The sequence below is a fragment of the Microtus ochrogaster genome, linkage group LG2 (genome assembly GCF_000317375.1).
Source record: "Microtus ochrogaster isolate Prairie Vole_2 linkage group LG2, MicOch1.0, whole genome shotgun sequence".
In the NCBI taxonomy this organism is placed as follows: domain Eukaryota; kingdom Metazoa; phylum Chordata; class Mammalia; order Rodentia; family Cricetidae; genus Microtus; species Microtus ochrogaster.
Window position 1 is genome coordinate 45,410,021 of NC_022028.1, and position 20,273 is coordinate 45,430,293.

The window sequence follows — 20,273 nt, forward strand, 5'->3', positions numbered from 1 at the left end:
CCTAAGCGTTTAAATATTTGAGCCTATGGGGCCCTTCTTATCAAACCCCCTCTACCTGAGTTTCAGTGACTGGTTCAGTTACCTGGCTACACAGTTTACAAGAATGGAAGTCTTAGCAGTCCCGGTGTAGTGCTGGAGTCCTTGAGATTGAATCCTGAAGTAGTAGGCTCTAATACCAGCCTTGGCTACAGGGTCGTTAAGCTTACCAGAGAGCAGGCAATGAAAGCTGATATCAAAGGTGTGGCCCAGACAGAAGGTGGGTCTTTCCACCTCAAATGACCCAGCCAAGAAAATCCCTCACATCTGTGCCCAGCTGGTTGGGGTCTAGTTGATTCCAGATGTAGTCAGCTTGACAGTGAAGATTAGCTGTAATAATCTTCTAGATTAATTTCCATAAATATCCCCTTTCCTTGTTTCTTTTTTGTCGTCCTTTCGTGTGCCATGCTCACTTCCACTTCCTTGCCTTTGTCTGTCTTGTAACCCGTCTGACTTCTACCTTACCCTGATTTTGTGGTAAAATAGACGAACCAAGATTTCTGTCAGTGAGTGACTGTAGAATCTATAACTTAGCCAGTAGTCACTGTTGCCTCTTTTGTAAAAAGTGTGTTATACACATTAATCAAATTCATTGAACAAATATACTTTGGAGTTGAAATAGAACCTTAGCATGTATCCCCAACTAGCCTGGAACTCAATATATTGAATCCTCCTGCCTCTGCTCTGCATCTTGTGTTAGGATTGCAGGTATGTGCCAACCACTCTATCATGGAAAAAAAATTTTTTTTTTTTTTTTGGTTTTTTGAGACAGGGTTTCTCTGTGGTTTTGGAGCCTGTCCTGGAACTAGCTCTTGTAGACCAGGCTGGTCTCGAACTCACAAAGATCCGCCTGCCTCTGCCTCCCAAGTGCTGGGATTAAAGGCGTGCGCCACCACCGCCCGGCTTCATGAAAAATTTTTAACTGCTAATGTTTTAAACCTTTGAAAACTGACATGATTGTTTTGCGTGGTATAAAAGAAATAGAAAAAAATATAAAGAGCAGTATTTTTTACTTCAAAAAACAAGAGCTAGACCTGATTATTGTAGTCCTGTGTCCTCCTACTGTTTCCCAATGCTGGGATGGAACACGAGACCTAGCAGATGCTAAGATGCCCTGCTGCTGAACCCCAGCCTCCGTCCTCTCGTCTTGAGACAGGCTGCCACGGAGTTGTCTGGGCTGGCCTTGAATGTGTTCTGTCCCACGTGCCACCAGGCCCAAAAAGTCCTTGAAACCAGGGGATCATCTTCTAATGAGAAGTTATACATCTGATTTTATACATGAGAAGGGTAGATTTTATGGTCTGTGTCAGTGTGGCTGGCTGCCCAGCTTTCATCTCAGTAGTCCTGGGTTCTGAACACATGCATTTTGTTTTTAATAATTTTATCTTAAATTCTTTGTTTGAAACATGTAGGCACTAGTTCCTCAGCCAAACGGAGTACTTCAGCCGGTAATAAAGAATCCAGTTCTACCAGAGAAAGATTACGTGAACGCACACGGCTAAATCAGAGCAAAAAACTGCCTTCCGTAAGTCAGGGAGCTAATGACGTGGCCCTGGCTAAGCGATCTCGGAGTCGCACTGCTGCAGACTCCGATATTCGCATGAGCAAGTCTAAGTCGGACAATCAGATCAGTGACAAAGCTGCCTTGGAAGCCAAGGTGAAAGATCTCCTCACACTGGCAAAAACCAAGGATGTGGAAATCTTACATTTGAGAAACGAACTCCGAGACATGCGTGCTCAGCTGGGCATTAGTGAGGATCCTCTGGAAGGCGATGAAAAGTCTGCAGAGAAGGAAACCATTATTGCTCACCAGCCAACTGATGTGGAGTCTACTCTACTGCAGCTGCAGGAACAGAACACAGCCATCCGAGAGGAGCTCAACCAGCTGAAGAACGAAAACAGAATGCTGAAGGACAGATTGAATGCATTGGGCTTTTCCCTTGAGCAGAGGCTGGACAACTCTGAAAAACTGTTTGGCTATCAGTCCGTGAGCCCAGAAATCACCGCTGGTAACCAGAGCGATGGAGGAGGAACTCTGACATCTTCAGTAGAAGGTTCTGCCCCTGGGTCAGTGGAAGATCTCCTGAGTCAAGATGAAAATACACTCATGGACCATCAGCACAGTAACTCTATGGACAACCTGGACAGCGAGTGCAGCGAGGTGTACCAGCCCCTCACCTCAAGTGATGATGCTCTGGATGCCCCCTCGTCTTCAGAGTCAGAGGGCATCCCGAGCATAGAGCGCTCTCGGAAGGGGAGCAGTGGGAATGCGAGCGAGGTCTCCGTTGCGTGCCTGACAGAACGGATTCACCAGATGGAAGAGAACCAGCACAGTACCAGTGAGGAGCTTCAGGCAACTCTGCAAGAGCTCGCTGATCTCCAGCAGATTACCCAAGAACTCAACAGTGAGAACGAGAGGCTGGGAGAGGAGAAGGTCATCCTGATGGAGTCACTGTGTCAGCAGAGCGATAAGTTGGAACACTTTGGCCGACAGATTGAATATTTCCGCTCCCTTTTGGATGAGCATCACATTTCTTACGTCATAGATGAAGATGTAAAGAGTGGGCGCTACATGGAACTAGAGCAGCGTTACATGGATTTGGCTGAGAATGCCCGTTTCGAGCGAGAGCAGCTTCTAGGTGTCCAGCAGCATTTAAGCAACACTCTGAAGATGGCAGAGCAGGACAACAAGGAAGCTCAGGAGATGATTGGTGCCCTCAAAGAGCGCAGCCACCACATGGAGCGCATTATTGAGTCTGAGCAGAAGGGCAAAGCAGCCCTGGCAGCCACGCTGGAGGAGTACAAAGCTACTGTGGCCAGTGACCAGATAGAGATGAATCGCCTGAAGGCCCAGCTGGAGAATGAAAAGCAGAAAGTGGCCGAGCTGTACTCCATTCATAACTCTGGAGACAAATCTGATATTCAGGACCTCCTGGAGAGCGTTAGGTTGGACAAGGAAAAGGCAGAAACTTTGGCCAGTAGCCTGCAGGAAGATCTGGCTCATACCCGGAACGATGCCAATCGATTACAGGACACCATTGCTAAGGTATTGCCCAAGTAAAGATGCCCTCATTTGGCATTACACAGTTGCCATACAAAGCAAGCTTGTTGAGAAACAGAAGTGGTTGCTTAATGTGCCATTGCCTTTTATTGACAATCATCTCAAGTTCTAAAATGTGCTGCCTTAAATAGAATAAAAGTTTTCTTTTCGCTTTTCATTTTCTTCCCAGATGGTTTATAGTTAAAATGAATTTGTGCCTTTTTCTGGGCAATAGAGAATTTTATATCCTCATCTTTATTATACTATGGCACGGGGTAGATGCTGAGTCAGGATTTCAGTTTTCAAGGATTGGCAGTGTCTGCTGCCTTTTGTCTTGCTATAGTTGTAGTTTTCTTAATATTTTATTGTGAGTTAATTCTACTTTTTAAGAGCATGGTTGCTCCTGTTTCTTGAAGGTGTGGGATTTGTTGCTGGCAGAGAGCTTAGAGATGATTCCTTCCTCTAGATTTGTTGCTTATGTCACAGATGTTCAGTGTACTGGTTCCTAGTTAGGGTTTCCGTTGTGTCACCGTGACAACCCTTCTAAAGGAAAACATGTAATTGAGGTGGTGGCCTAGTTTCAGAGGTCCATTGTCCTCATGGCAGGACATAGCGGCATGCAGGCAAATGCGGTGCTGAGGAAGGAATGAGTTGGCTACATTTTGCAGGCAACAGGAAGTTAACTGAACAGTGGGTGGTATCTTGAGTGCACACACACACACACACACACACACACACACACACACACACACACGACCTCAGGGCATCCTTTCGCAACGATATACTTCCTCTAGCAAGGCTACACCTCCTAATAGTGCCTTTCTCTTTGGGGGCCATTTTCTTTCGAACCACCGCAAATAGTGAAGACTCAGTCAGAATGGCTGGCTAGGTTACTGGTGTTCTGACCAGGGTTCTATATCCTGAATGATCGTGGAAGTGAGTGTTTTTGTACAAGTTATCTATTCTATCTGATATTTTGGTTCTTTTTTAATGTGTGTGTGTTTGCTTGTGTTATTATGACGCATTTGTATGTGCCCAGCCCACAGAAGCTAGAAGGGGGTGTTAGAGTCCTTGAAGCTGGAGTTACAGTCACTTGTTGAGACTCCTGACATGGGTGCTGGGAACTGAACTAGGGCTGTAGAAGGACAGGAAGTGCTCTTGATTGCTGAGATCTTCCCCACCCAAGTGCCTTGAGTTTTAGAGAAGTTCTAGTGCATCTTTGGTTTACATCAGAGGCGGGGAGATAGAGTATGTGTGTGTTGCTGGGGGCGGGGCGGTGTCAGTCAGGACAACTTGTGGGAGTTGGTTTTCTCCTTCTCTCATGCGAGTTCCAAGGATTGGACTCTGGTATTCAGTTTGGCGTGGTGCCCTTCCCTCCTGAGCCATCTTGTCAGTCTGATAGTCATCACTTTCAGAGATGCCGTTAGGGGGTACATGTTGAGGGGCGCTACGACCAGAGAAAGACTGTTAAAAATGAAAAGCTATGTTTTACTTACTTTTTGTATGTGTGTCTGTGTGAATGTGCTGAGTCACACGAGGAGGCCAGAAGGGGACTTGGAGTATGTCCTCTTTCTCCACCATGTGGGCTCTGGGAATTGAACTCAGGTCCTCGGGCTTGGCAGCTAGCACTTAACTTGCTGAGCCAGATTGCTAGTCTTAATTTTTTTTTAATGGTTTCTTATTTGATTTGAGGGTTTTTTTTTTTTTGTCATAAGTACAGCATTTTTTTTAATGGTAGTGCCAATTGTTCATCAAATGTACACTTTAAGACCAAACTGGAGAAGAGGAAATGTCCCCAAAATGCTTCATAAATAATCTGGTTAAGTTCAGTGGTACATCAGTGTAATCCCCGTCAGTGACATAGTGGGGTTTGTCCCCATGTTGTGTTTAGCTAGGTTTTCGGTCTGTCTGAGGCTGCTCACGCTTTGCCTCCATCTCAAACAGTAAATACTTTGCTTGTAGAGTCTATCTTAAAAGATCTCCCCCTTTAACTGCTACCATTTCTTTAGGTAGAAGATGAGTATCGAGCTTTCCAGGAAGAAGCCAAGAAGCAGATTGAAGATTTGAATATGACGTTGGAGAAAGTAAGATCGGAACTGGAGGAGAAGGAGACGGAAAGGAGCGACATGAAGGAGACTATCTTTGAACTTGAGGACGAAGTAGAACAGCACCGAGCTGTGAAGCTTCATGACAACCTCATCATTTCTGATTTAGAGAGTGAGTAGAGGCAGGCTCTCCATTTCTCTCTACTCCACCCTCTGTGTGCTTGTGTTTAGTGTGGGAAATAATCTGACTGGCACGCAGTCTGGGCACAGTAGCACGGCTGACTTTCAGAAGTGTGCTTCCCACGTGAGGGAAACTTTGGGTCTCTATGTTTTGTTCTCAAATGTTCACTAGAAGCGTTACTTGAAAATTATATCTAATTAAGCAAAATCATTTACATGAAGAGCTAATGGCATCAGTTATTATCTAGACCGTAAGAAAAGCCATTTATTTTCTTTTAACGATTGTGACTGTACAGAACAAAAAAGGAAAGGACCAATCCTGTAGGGCCCTGATTATGGAGCACTGGTTTCTGTTCTTCTTTTTAAATTTATTTTATTACCCTGAAGATGTTGCATTATGGTAGAATGGAACCTCCATTTTCAAGTTTCATTGTACTTTGCATGAGTAGATTTTTTTTTTAAACTTTATTTTGTAGTTATTTTGGGTTTGTAAGAAAGTTGAGAAATCAGGTTTTTATATGAACCTAATCTGTTATCTTATGAATTATTTGTTTATTAGTTACAAATGAGCAGAAAGAAAAACAACTGCTTGTGCAGTAGGGGAAGCTGAGCGGTCCTTAGGGTTTTCATATGGGTGATGGAGGCACATGGCCACGAGGCCCCGCACAAGTGAGATGTGTTCTGACTGAGGCATGTACTGACCACTGAGAAACATTAGACAAACAAGGCGATGCATGTCTAATAGCAGAGGTGTGGAGGGTGCTGCAGCCCTGCACACATGAGTATCATGAAAGAGAAAGGCTGTGGAAATGTCAGTGTCCCAGACAACAAAAGATTCAGGAGACATGATAATTAGATGTCTAGACAGGTCGATTACTACAGGGAAAAAGTGACATAAAGGCACTAATCAAAAATTGAGTTGTGGCTAAGAGATTAAAGATATGTTAATAATACATTTAGGATGTTGATAATTACACTGTGTTTGCATAAAATATCCCTATTCTTAGAAACCACACACCGAGTTTCCCAATGAAGGGCTGTGATTACTGCGCCCTCAATGAGTTCTGGGAAAAATGAGGTTAGTGGGTAGTAGATACAGAGACAAGGGACAGCGGTTGATAGAACAGTTGAGCACACTGCTGACAGCAGGGCCGTCTGAATAAGTGTGTTTGTACTGTTTGCCACTTCTTGTGAGTTTAAATTATTTCCAAACAGTGCATTTCAAAAACTCTTTGTGTGCCTTTCATCTAGCTCCTAAGTTACTAACAAGGGTTATGGTGTATCACTACTGCCTCCTCCTGTGGTGCTGGAGATGAAGCCTAGGAGCCTGTCCATGGAAATCGCACTTTCTCACCACTGAGCTACAGCCTCATTTCATACACTGTCTTTACATTACAGAGCTGGAGGGAATGGGGTAGTCTTTTCTGACGCATTAGTTAAAGTCTTCAGATTATTGGATGCGCACAATACTTCTTTAGACATTATTAGTTTATTATTCCTTTGACAGCGTTGATTAGCAAGTACAGCATTGGGCCTATTCATAGGTTGGTGGGGATATTTGAGATATTATCAAAGAAGAACAGGTCATTTGTGGGAAATTTTCAGGTTATAGCTTGGGAATTCTGAGCTCTGGTTAGCTGACCTGAATCTGTGGGTTGACTAAGGTTTTGTTAAGCATTCTCAGGCCTGTCTGTTGAAATAACCAATGACAGGACAGAATCTTTTTGAGAAGATGATGTGACTGTGTACTCTGGCTGGTTTTCTGTGTCAACTTGACACAAGGCTGAGTCATCAGAGAGGAAGGACCCTCAGTTGAGGAAATGCTTCCACAAGATCTAACTGTAAGGCATTTTCTCAATTAGTGGTCAATGAGGGAAAGCCCAGCCCATTGTGAGTGGTGCCATCCCTGGGCTGCTGGTCCTGGGATCTCTAAGAAAGCAGGCAGAGCAAGCTAGGGGAAGCAAACCAATAAGCAGCATCCTCCATGGCCTCTGCATCGGCTCCTGCCTCCAGGCTCCTGCCCTGCTTGAGCTCCTGTTCCGACTTTCTCCAGTGATGGACTATGATCTGGAAGTGTAAGCCAAATAAAGCCTTTCCTCCCCAGCTTGTTCTTTGTTCACGATGTTTTGTTGTAGTAATAGAAACCCTAACTAAGACAGACTAACATGAACTTTCTCATCTCCAACTTAAAAAAACCTTTGGCCTGATCTTAGTGACATGTGTGTGATGCAGTGCTCAAAGCAATGGATTAGAGTTCTGAGCCATCTTCAGCTACTGCAGTCAGATCTGTGGCAGAACAAAAAACAGACAAGAAAGTCAAAGAACTTAATACTTAAAACTTAAAAAGCATATGTATTTAGGTTTTTTTTTTTTTAAAAAGATTCATTTTTATTTTCTAAATCGTATGTGTGTGCGCATGTCTCTGTGTGGGTCTATGCATATGTGAGTTCAGAGGAGGATGTCAGAGCCCCTGTAAACTGTCTGACACAGGTTCTCTCCAGCCCTAGATTGAGTTTATATTTTATATTTGAGAGAATTTGTTTAATTTTTCTTTTCTATTACACATTTTAAAGTTTTATTAGCATATCTTACATAAATATGTTTCATTCTGACCTTTTTATGTGTATATAATATATTTTGACCATATTCACCCATTATTCTATTTGTCTCCTGCTGGTGTCTTCCTCTTTCAGCTAATGTGTGAAGCAATGAGTTTTATTATGGTTTTTTATAGGAATTTGGGTAGATTTTTTTTTTTTTTTAAATCAGGTTGTTTATAGGCACATAGGCAAGCCACCCGTGGTTACACTGCTATGTCTACCCTCTGCCAGTAGCTGCTTATAAATCTTCAGAGAGAGACGGGGCAATTTTGCTTCTTGCATGTAAGAAGGTTTTACGTTTTCCAGATTCACTCAGTGTCCTGTCCATCCAGTAAACCCGTGCTGCCCTAGTTCTCAGGCAGTCCTTTTAGTTTTGAACAGGGGAAGAGCGACATCTTGTGGTAACTGAGCACTAGCTAGAAAAATGTTAGATGATGAAGATTTGGGCAGCAGAACTCTATAAATTGTTCATTTTCAACATAAGGAATTTAACTAGAAAATGACCAAAAATCCTGAGTAATTAAAAAATCTATATAGCTTCTTTCCCAGCTTTTTGAGATGAAAAGTGTGAATATGTATCATATTGGAAGTGCTTACACTTGATAGTCCTTACAGCCTTACACCGTCTCTGTGTGTGTTGAACTACTTAATAAGTTCCACCCTATGACACTTCATTCTCAAGTATTTCTAGGTATGATCCCTGAAAGAAGAGTTCCTGAGCACGTCTAGCAAAATTACTCTTAGTTTCAACTAGTTATCGACTAGTAACTATAATTAGATTTTTTTCAGATGTCACCAAAATGTCTCTATAGCTTTATTTACTCCCAACCTTTAGTGATTTTTAAAATAATGCTACGGATAGGTCCCAGGGCCTCGTGAATGTTAGGAAAGCTTCGTACCAGCAGTTTGGGGTTTTGGCCTGAGACCAGTTTCAAACTCCTCACCTTTCTGCCTCTGAGTTTCCACAGTTCTAGGACTATATGTCTGTGCTGCCCCCCTCCCTCCCCCCCCTCTCTCTTTCTCTCTTTCAGATGATAGTCAGGGTCTAAACAAATTTGACACTTTATGTTGGATCTCTAGAGTTTGATGGCAGTCAATTTTTTTCTCTAGAAAATGCTCACATTTGGAGTTAACTCAGCACATGCTATGTGAATTTGATGACAAAGAATTTTTATTTAAGAAAGCAAAACTTTTTCTGTAGAATAATTTAACAGTCATCACCACAATTCGTCAGTCGCTGAATAAGCCTTGTATTCAATAGTAATAGCTCCCCAGTCACCCCAAGAAAAACCCCATATTAAGTAGAGTAACTTTTTCACCCCAGTGTAAATTCTGGAATTGATACATAGGGATTTACGACAGCTCCTAAACTCAAGAACGTGAAGGGACATATGCTCAGAATGAAAGGACAAGTAGAAAACTACAGGGAAATAAAAACTACAAAACGTAACAAGTGGACACTTTACAACTCCAGATTTAGCATGTATTATAAAAAAAACTTACAACCCTTTAAATATCAAACTAAATGAAGAGCAGTGGAGTTGAGGATTAATCTGCTCATTCTGCAGTATGAGGTATAGGGAGAAAACAGTTGAGGAAAATAAATGGAGATTAGTGACCTATGAAATAATCTCAAATTTGCAACACATTTAGAGTCCCAGGAGACTCCCAGATCATACTGGCACCATACAGTATATACCTGGCCTTCTGTGCTCTAGGCCATGGCTTTAGCGTTTAAGCCAGAGAGATGTGATGTAAACTAACAACTTCCGGTTCAGAACATGGCTTCAGATCACCACGTTTCCCCCACCACCACCAAAAAAAAAGAAAATGAATGAAATATAAAAGCCTCGTAACGCTAACACTGAGATAAAAAACAGTTGGCTTGTGCCAGTAGACAGTGATTTGGAGTAATTTCTGGAATATGGAAAGCAGATAGTATCAGGTATAGAGAAATAAAACAGAATAGAAAAACCTACAGACCAGGAGAACAATGAGAATCAAAGTAATGTTCCCAGCAAGCTTTGGGTGGAAGGGGAGCATGTGACTAGAACTGCCCGCTCAGCACTGGGCACTGTACCGAGGCTCGACTTAGCTGGCTCCACCCTTGTTGGGCTGAGAATCTTCTGGATAAAGGAGTAGAACTGGGTGCCAGGACTCTTCTCATGACCTTGGTGTCAGAGAGGAAAGTGGATGCAGGCTACCACGTGGTCCAGGAGAGAGGACCATACAGAGGGAAAAGAAATCGGTTTGACCCCACTGTAAAATGGATGTACCACCCAGCACCTTGGTTGGAGTACAGTCCTCCTGTTGATGCGTGTCATCACAGAGCCTTTACTGTTGCTGTACCGTGAATGAGAAGCCTGTGGGTAGAAGAGTGATTCCTGCAGTCATTAAGAAATGTGTATATGTCGCTAATGCTTAAATAAATAACAACCAGGACTTACTGGGCATTTTATTATCTTAAAAAAGAAACAGCCTACTAAAGAAAATCAACTGAAGAACACCCCAGATAAAGCTAGGGACTTAATCATCTCCCTAGCAAGCTGGAGCTGACTGCTATTCTGGGTGTGGTGGTGCAGCATACCTTTAACCCCATCATAGGCAGGTGATCTCTATGAATTCAAGACAAGCCTGATCTAAAGAATGCGTTCCAGGCCAGCCAAAGCTACATAGTGAGACCCTGTCTGAACGTGGTGGTGGTGGTGGTGGTGGTGGTGGGTAGCATCAGGGTCTCGTTGAGACAGAGAGCTGGCACAATGGGTAAAAGAACTTACTCTGTAAGCATGAGGGCCTGAATTTGAATTCTAGCAATCACATAGAAATTTGGGCATGGCTGTGTGTGCTTGAGAGAGTTCACTGGCCAGCCAGACTAAGTGAAATAGCGAGCTTTGGTTCTGTGAGAGACCCTTTCTCAAGGGAATAAGACAGAGAGTAATGGAGTTTAATATATATAATATATTGAAGTAAAAGTTTATGAAAATACAAATCAGAAAAAGACAAAACAAAGATATTTGACATAGGAAAGAAAATAAAGAGCAAAACAAGATGCCAGTATTCATTGAGCAAATGTGAAAAATTAAAAAGCTTGATAGCATGCAAGAGGAGAGAGCGATCCTCTTCCCCTCACCCCGCCCCTCCGACAGGGTGTCCTGGCACTCGCTCTGCAGACCAGGCTGGCTTTGAATTCACAGAGATCCACCTGCCTCTGCTGCCCAAGTGCTGGGATTAAAGGTGTGCACCACCACCCCCCGCTGGGAGCGATATTTTTATGTGCAGTTAAGGAGTATGACCACTGCAGCTTTTTAAAAGAGTGTTGATAAGAACTCCCTTAAAAGATTAGCAGTTGTCTTCCAGGAACCTTCTGTAGTAACAGTATTATAGGTTTGCAGGTGTCTTGTGAGTGCTTGCTGCAGGACTGCTTTGTTAACACAACATTTGGAAATAGTCTATTATATTTGTTAAAGATATATTTTATTTTATGTGCATGAGTTTACTTCCATGTATGTAAGTGCACTGTGTATGTGTCTTGTGCCCCAAGAGTTCAGACGCGGGTGCCGAAACCCCTGGAACTGGGGTTACCATGCTGGTTCTGGGAACTGAACCTGGATTCACTACAAGTGCATCCAGTGCTCTTAACTGCTGACCCTTCTCTCCAGTCCCACAGCTTAACCGTTGTAATCTAGTAAATAGCTGTGGACGCAGTGTGGGCCTCCTCTGTTCTCATTGCTGTTTTGCCAGTGAGGCTGGAAAAGACAGATCTGAGTCTGTTGGCTAGAAGACAAAACAGAACCAGCCATAGTGCACTTCTGTAGTTTAGAGCCACTTAAAGTTTCAAATGTAACGTGGAAGTGATAGCCAGACACAACAGTGTTCCTTTTAAAACTGCTGATTTCATTGTACTCTATCAAGCCATAAGTAAATTAGTAATTTTTCAAAAAAGCAGAAAAACAAAACCCAAAAAAGCAAGTCATGATCTAGTAGTCCCTGAATTAGCTCATGTTGCTTTTTGTAAGTGTTCTGTCATCATTTCTACTTTTGGAACTTTTCTCCAAGTATTTTCTGAATAACATTGTAAAGACATTTGCTGTATTTTAACAAAAAGTTGGAACTATGTTAACTCCGTTAGTAGATTTTAAAAGCTAGTTCTGATATGTTCCATTGATGGAATACTCTGGGGCCATCTAGCTGGTGCTGCACATCTGGCTCTTTTTCTGGAACCACCTAGCTGGTGCTACACATCTGGCTCTTTCTCCGGGGCCATCTAGCTGGTGCTACACATCTGGTTCTTTCTCCAGGGCCATCTAGCTGGTGCTGCACATCTGGCTTTTTCTCTGGGGCCATCTAGCTGGTGCTGCACATCTGGCTTCTTCTCTGGGGCCATCTAGCTGGTGCTGCACATCTGGCTCTTTTTCTGGGACCATCTAGCTGGTGCTGCACATCTGGCTTTGCTGATAGTGGATTCCATTATTTACTACAGGCTTGTGAAGCAGTACAAACAATCTTATTGTGTTAAAAAAAAGAGAAAGCTAGCCAGGCGGTGGTGGCGCACGCCTTTAATCCCAGCACTTGGGAGGCAGAGGCAGGCGGATCTCTGTTAGTTCGAGACCAGCCTGGTCTACAAGAGCTAGTTCCAGGACAGGCTCCAAAACCACAGAGAAACCCTGTCTCGACCCCCCCCCCCAAAAAAAAAAGAAAGAAAGCTAGCCAGGTGTGGTAGTACATCTCTAGTTCCGAAACAGGAAGGACATCTTGCCACTGCAGGAATTTAAGGCCTGCCTGGGCAACACAGCAGGACCAAGTTCAAACCAAACCAAACCAAACGATAATATTCATATGAAGTCTAGAAAGATGTAAGTCAAATGCAAATAAAGGTAATCTTATTTTGTTTCAATTTCTGTTTTCTTATTTTTTTTTATTGTGAACATATCTTTTGAGAATTAAGAAAAAAATCACTGTTTTTTTTTTTTTTGGAGACGGGGAGAATAAAGACTTGAGCAAAATTTAAAAGTTAAGTAAAACCATATAAAGTTCATTTGGAAGTCGTTGTGTCTGCCAGGTTCTGTGCACAGCTCCCAGGTCTCTTCACAGATTATTTTGCTCTTGACTTTCCTTACCTCTGAAAATCGCATTTAGTTATTCACTGGAAAATGCTGGACCAGATGGAAGCAGCTGATGGCACCCAGAGAGCTTCCTGGGCTTTGGAGGCTAGGAAGGCTGTTATGGATGTTGTTGATTTTAATAAGTTCTTGAGAGTATCGTAGCCTGAGCTTGGGTCCATGGTAATGCCTGGTAACATCTGCATGATTGGTGGGCATGGAACCAGAGGTAGCTTGGATTACTCTTGATTTGTCAGGGGCAACAGGTCACTGGTGGCGAGACAGTTATGGAGCCATTACTAAACAGGAAGGGCAGTGCACAGAACTGCTCAGAACAAAGTTAGATGGAATAATAGTGCAACAGCAATTTATCTGATTCCTCGAACAAAAATAGCACTGTAAAAATAGAGGTTTAATCTGTAGTTTAAAAACAAGGAGATAATAGTTTTTGGTGGAATTTGAATTGAAAACAGTAGGTGGCAGTGTCGCTCACGTTAGGAAAGCTGGAGAAGAAGGGAGCACATTTGAAGGTTCCCAGTGGGGGGATGCTTCCTTCTCCTGTGACCCTCCATTGTGCTAAGTGGCAGTAGTCTATAAAAGAACTTAAATAGACACTCCTCCGATATCGGGAAGGAAAAGCTTGTTGCCATTTCTTAACTTTTTATCTCAGAGGAAAAGTACAAACATGGTCATAAAGTTTAAATCATATCCCTGAAGACCCGTTTCGTACAGTTTATGCTGTCTGAACATGTCCTCTGGCAGCTTTCCTTCCATTTAAAAGGAATAATGACAGGGCAGTAATTCATGTGTAGTACCAGCTACAGCGGATGCCTCGTTAAGAAGGACTGCGTGCCATCTGTGGACACGAATGTAGAGGTCGGTGGAAAAAGGACCAGAACAAAAGGGGTTGGTGAAATTAGACTGCGTGGGAGTTTAGTGGGCTGCAGGAATCGTGACGGCAGGTGCTGAAGGTGAGCTGTCCTGCAGTCGGCTGTCCTGTGAATTGTGTCTGACGATGTCCTCTGTCACCAGAAGAAAAGGAAAACAAGTTTTTAAAATTGAATTTTGTTTGTATATGAGTGTTTTGCCTGTGTGGATGTGTCTTGAATACCCTGGAGCTGGAGTTACAGACAGTTGTGAGGTGCCATGTGGGTGCTGGGAATTGAACCTCTGTCATTTGGAAGAATAGCTAGTGTTCTTAACCTTATTGACCCAGTTCTCTAGCCCCGAGAATTCAAAGAGAATTGTGTTTTGTTTCACTGTTTTTCTTATAAAATATCTTGGGCAGGTAACTCTGTGAGTTCAAGGCTAGCCTGGTCTCGTAGCAAATTGCAGGCCAACAAGGACTAAATGGGGAGGCACCCTGGAATCAAAACGAAACAACAAACAACTCTGTCCATCAGTGGACCTAGTATACAGAAAAGCAGACTTCCCAGTGTCCTCAGCTTCTGTCCTTCTGCTGTCTGTGTCCGGGTGTCTGCATTCACCCCCTGGGAGCTGGCAAGGAGCCAGGCTTCCCTGCTGGTTTCATCACCTTTGTTTCTGTTGGCAGGGAACCGGGCCATGACTTGTCCACTCGTCCTGTTCACTTTGCCGTGATTGTACTGGGAGACCTGTCTAGCCCTCAGCGTCCAGGTTCAAGGAGGTCTGAAGTAGCTTGTAGCTTTCACGTAAGGCAGCCTCTAGTTGAATCCTTTGACCACGACACTGTCCTGCTTTGCTAGTTCAGTGCAGTCATAACTTTTTTTTTTAAAAAAAAATCTCTAAGAAAGCCGGGCGGTGGCACTCGGGAGGCAGAGGCAGGCGGATCTCTGTGAGTTCAAGGCCAGCCTGGTCTACTAGAGCTAGTTCCAGGACAGGAACCAAAAGCTACGGAGAAACCCTATCTCAAAAAATTCAAAAACAAAACAAAACAAAATCTCTAAGAATGTGGATAGAAACTATGTCTCTTTTTCTTTATATCTTCATTATCTAGAAAATACCCTGATTCATGGTTTATACTTATAAGATGATAGTTGATTAATGAATAAATTTTGAACACTTTATTTCATGGGCCCTGACTTTACTAACAATTTGGGGGTAATGTTTCCTAGTGGAGACATTAGCCGTTGGCTACCATAGGCTGTCCCTCTGTCCCGTACCTCATTTTATTCTGTCCTCTCCATTGTTTGTCTCATTTTATCCAACTTTAGAAAATATTATGTGCTTTAATAATAATTCATACCATTATTTTATTACTGAAGTTCATTCATATCATTTAACAATATCACGGGTTTATGAGTGACTGGGTAGAAGTATTTGCCATGCATGCCTGATTAATCTGAACTCACTCTTGCAACCCAAGGTTGAAGAGAAGAACCAAATCCTAAAGGTGTGTCCCTGACCTGTGCACCTGTGCTCACTTGAATACACAAACACACACACACACTCTCTCTCTCTCTCTCTCTCTCGTTCTTTCTCTCGCACACATACACACACACACACACAAACACACACACACACACACTGATTTAAAAAAGTTCAATGTGGTGGTGCATGCCCTTTAATCCCAGCACTTGGGAAGCAGAGACAGGCAGATCTCTGAGTTTGAGGCCCGCCTGGTCTGCAGAGTGAGTTCCATATATATAAATCGTGGCTGGGATGTAGCTCAGTGGCTGAAAACATGTGTGACATATATGAGGCCCTGGATTTACTTTTATTTTATGTGGATGTGGGGAGAGGAGAAAGAATATGGATGAGAGTGGAGAGGGAGCTGTAACATCAATAGGCAAAATCTTAATAAAGGATTATCATCGTACGTAAGAGGCCTTTCTGGTGCATAACCGAGAAGTGACTTATTCCTGAGCTGTCAGAGTTCCGAGTGTGGCAGCTGTCCAGAGGGACAGTTACAGCATGGTGCCCGCCTGAGAGGTTTCTCTTTGTGCATGACTTTTAAGGCATTGTTTCCTTCCAACCAAACAGTATGTGATTTCCTATTGTGTTTACTGCTACTAGTCCATAGACTAATTGGTAGCTCTTTGGATATTACAAATTAGTTGTATAAATAATTTTACTGATTTCACTTTTCTTGAATTTATTCCAGTGTTTAAAGGGAATAATGCTTACATGGTTGACAGTGGTAACTTCTCTGATTAAAAGTTTACATTTTAATAGCAGTCAGTGCTATTTTGATTGACTCTGTGCCAATAGTATGTATGTTTATAACAATTGCTTTCAGTTTACTTAGGAAGTGAAGCAGAAACTGTGATCTTGGATTGAATATTTTTTCATGCTTTCAAGTCCTGTGATGAAAGGCAGACAAGTCTTAGCTCAGGAAAACTGTTTTGATGGTCATATTTTAGCACCTCTTTTATATCATTTCTTTGGAACATGTAATATCATTAAGAACTTGAGGTCTAAGGAGAAATATTTAATCTTTGTGGTCTTTTCAGATACTGTTAAAAAGCTCCAAGACCAAAAGCACGACATGGAAAGAGAAATCAAGACCCTCCACAGGAGACTTCGGGTAGGACGGATCTTCATGTGCTGCCAGTACTGAAGTACTAATGATTTATGGGTAGTAATTTTAGGGAGATTAGTATGGGAAGGTATTACATTTTGAAAAGAAAATTTATTAACTTTTGATTTTAAGATCACAAACAAGGCTGTTTCTGTGTAAGATTTCTGCATTCTCTGGGTTGGGCTAGCTGTCAGCACCCAGGCTGCTAGGATGTGGAGGGAGGAGAGAGTGCTCATCATAGACCTTGAGTCCTGACGCCGTTGTCCTGGCTGCTTTCGTGGTATTAGAAAATTGCTTTGAGGTTGAGAGGGCTCATGCAAGGCCCAGCTGTGGCTCTGGGGGAAGTGAAGCCCCCGGGGAGACTTCTCTGCCCAGCCACACCCGCATCCTTCTTGTCTGTGGGAAGCGGCAGACCTCTCAGTTCCTTACAGTCTCTTTGTATGATTGTGTCTGCCTATATTGAGTTCAGTTTTTCTTCTGGCTTCCTCTTCCTTTTCCTTTACTTTAGTTTTTTTTTTTCCTGCTGTTTTTTGATGTCAGAGTATTTATAGATTTTCACTGTATGGCTCACATACCATTTATATACCTTCACAAACCACTTAGGTACTTTCTCATGCCATTTATGTGCCTTCACATACTATATATATATATATACCTTCCCATGCCATTTACACACCCTCACAAACCACTTAGGTACTTTCTCATGCCATTTATGTACCATCACAATACAGTTTATATACCTTCTTAAGAGTTCAGAGGTAAAGCTCTTAAGTTTTTGATGTTATTTATTTTTGTAAGACTTGCTTTGAAATTTGCATGAGGAAGGGAAGTCTAACATTTTTTCTCATTAATATTTATTGAGTACTCTGAATACTTGATGGCTCAGTAGGAAGACCAGATGGCAAGTCTTCCCTTCATTTAGAACAAATTCACTGATAAGAGCTGCTTTGTCTGTTAAAATAAGATAACAGCACTCTTGGGATTAAAAAAAAACCTCACCATTCAAGAATATGACTCGCGAGGGCAAACTAATCATTAACAAATTTTACTGTTTTTAAATAAATCTCCATTACTCTTTAATAAAAATTAATCTTTTAATGTAGGAAGAATCTGCAGAATGGCGGCAGTTTCAGGCTGATCTCCAGACTGCAGTGGTAATCGCAAATGATATCAAGTCCGAAGCCCAAGAAGAGATTGGTGACCTAAAGCGACGGTTACATGAGGCACAAGAAAAAAATGAGAAACTCACAAAAGAATTGGAGGAAATAAAGTCACGCAAGTATGTTCTGAGAATCCAGTTGTGTGTTTCGGTAACGAACAGCTTAGCCTCAGTCTCGGGATGGGCCTGTCGCTAGTGCTGTCTTATCTGGACTCTGGCACCACTCGTACTTCTCTGTAGACTGCAGTCTGGAAGCGCACAGTCGGCTTCGGTCTGACCCTGCCTCTTGGTAGATGTGTGATCTGTTAACAGTCCTTGCCCTGTGAATGAAGGCAATGTGAATTGATTTATAGTCTTGTAAGAGTAAGTGAACTAATGCCTGCAAAGTGACCGACCAGTAAACTCGAGTTACTGGTTTTGGGAAAACAGCTGATCTGTTCAGTGTAAGTTTCTTTCCCTCATTTTTCAGTGACCTCCAGAGTAGTACCCCCACATCTCACAAAGGGATCACTGGAAATCCGTAAAGATGACTGTATCAGGTGACACCTGTGAGACTCCGCCTGAGCGGGGGAGAGAATTTATGTGTTTGATGTTATTATTAAGAATTTGGTTTTACTTCACTTTAAATAATTATTAATTAGGCATGGGGAAAGGCAATATATCTTTGAAAGACTTTTATTTAATTAGTGCTTAGTTCTAATGTGTTGCTAAGTGTTTTTTTTATTGGCATCCTTAGGCAGAACTTGGAATGAAGCTTAATGAATCTTCACTGGTATAAAGCTGGCATTACTCTTTTCTCTGTATATTATTAAATAAATAGTTTATCGGAAATGGCTCATTTGATAGTTAACCCTGAGTGATTGAACTTGGTTCTGCCTGTCCATCCACTCATCTGTCCACCCACTCATGGCCCACCCATGACTCACCCACTCATCCATCCATCTGACCATCAGTCCCTCATGCGGTGGATTAATTTAAGGCCTTACACATGCCAGGCAAGTGCTCTATCACCGAGCCCTAAGATTCAGTTCTTGAAGGATCTTTCCACTGGATCCTGAAAGTTTACTAGTCTTTATATTTCAAAGAAATGCTTGTTAAAAGAGGCAGCATCTTGGGGCTGGAGAGGTAACTAAATGGCTAAGAGAACTTCTTCTCTTCCCAGAAGATCTGAGTTTGGGTCCAGCCCCCTTATCAGGTGACTCCAATTGAGGGGACATGTTGCTCTTCTCTCGCCTCTGTGGTCACACACACATGCCCCCCACCACCTCACGTGCACACACTATTTGAAAAAGGAAGAGATAGTATCTTACAAGCAGTGATTATCAGAGTGATGTTTTTAAGTACAAAACTACCTAAATGAAAAGTGTGGGTTTCACTCAAAATATCCTTAAAGGGGAACGTGTTACTTTTACCAAATCCAGTCTTGGAGGGCCTGATTTTCAGCCTTCCGTGTGACAAAATGGGAAGTGTAGGCAGGCACTTCCGCTTAACAGTGTGTTTCCAAGTGTGAGGTGGCCTTGAGGTGGACACTGTGACCTTTCCAGTCTGAGCTGCTCTCTTCTCCTGGAACAGCGTTTTTTTATTTGAGAATGATTGGGAGAGAAACTGGCTATTCAAACTCTGTTCTTTGACATTTTCTTTGAAAGTGATTAGGACCCTGTCCCATCGAGGAAAACGCCTGGTGGTATATGTTGTTGTTAATGAAATGTAGGTACTCAAGGGAATGGAAAACCTTTATCTGCCATTGCAAGATGATTTAAAAAGTTTTTTTTTGATTATATTTCTTTATTTTGTGTGTGCGCCATTCTGCACATGTGGAAATGAGAAAGCACCTTGTGGAATACACTTCCTACCGTGTGTATTCTGAGCAGCACACTCGGGTTGTCAGCCTTGGTAGGAAACACCTTTGTCTGCTGCGCCATCTTACTGGCCTCGGAGCATGTTGATGTCATCGTTTAGCAAGCGTGACTCCAATGTATTATACGATTCAAGGATTTGAAAAGCCTCTGTATTGCCTGTATTTTTCTTGTGATTAATATATGTTATATGATGTTGCAGTATCAGATGGATAAAAGTCTTTCAGTGAATTTTAGTGGATAGGGTAGGAGAAATTTACTTACATGGCTTCATTTTCCACATTGAAGCTACGTTTTTCTTCTTGGCATGCTGGTTCTCAGACACAGGGCCTCATTCATGCTCAACACTGTTGTGCTGCACCATGGCTCCAGTCTGCAGCTAAGCTTACCACTTTGGCAGTGCAGATTTAACCCAGAGCCTTCTACCTGTTTAGTCAGGGGCTCAGGACTAAGTTACTTTTCTAGCGTAGCAAAAATTTGGTAACTACCCATTGTTTCATTTTAGTGTACTGAAAAGGTTATTAAAATATTCTCCCCTATTCCAAACATACGTTTGTTTGAGGTTTGCATTTTTTTATATCTCAGAAGATCGAATATAGGAGAAATGAGAACACATCATTTCTGCTTATCTGTCTATTTATTTTGAGACAGGGTCTCTGTAGTCTTGGCTGTAGCTCACTATATATAAACCAGGCTGGTCTTGAATTGGCAGTGATCCACCTGCCTCTCTACCTCATAAGTGCCGGGATTAAAGGCATA

The 20,273-nt window shown here is 42.5% G+C and overlaps 1 protein-coding gene across 3 annotated transcripts in view; it reads left to right on the forward strand.

Annotated features, from left to right (window-relative positions):
* The window catches only part of Specc1l (sperm antigen with calponin homology and coiled-coil domains 1 like), a 99,943-nt gene that overhangs the window by 32,037 nt on the left and 47,633 nt on the right, over positions 1 to 20,273 (forward strand). For 2 of the 3 annotated variants that reach the window (XM_005360185.3, XM_026785480.1), the window contains exons 4-7: positions 1,449 to 3,082; positions 5,086 to 5,293; positions 16,432 to 16,505; positions 17,603 to 17,778. In XM_005360185.3, coding sequence (XP_005360242.1) covers positions 1,449 to 3,082; positions 5,086 to 5,293; positions 16,432 to 16,505; positions 17,603 to 17,778 — 2,092 coding nt within the window. The remainder of the gene's footprint in view (positions 1 to 1,448; positions 3,083 to 5,085; positions 5,294 to 16,431; positions 16,506 to 17,602; positions 17,779 to 20,273) is intronic. The other variant, XM_026785481.1, reaches the window with a different exon arrangement.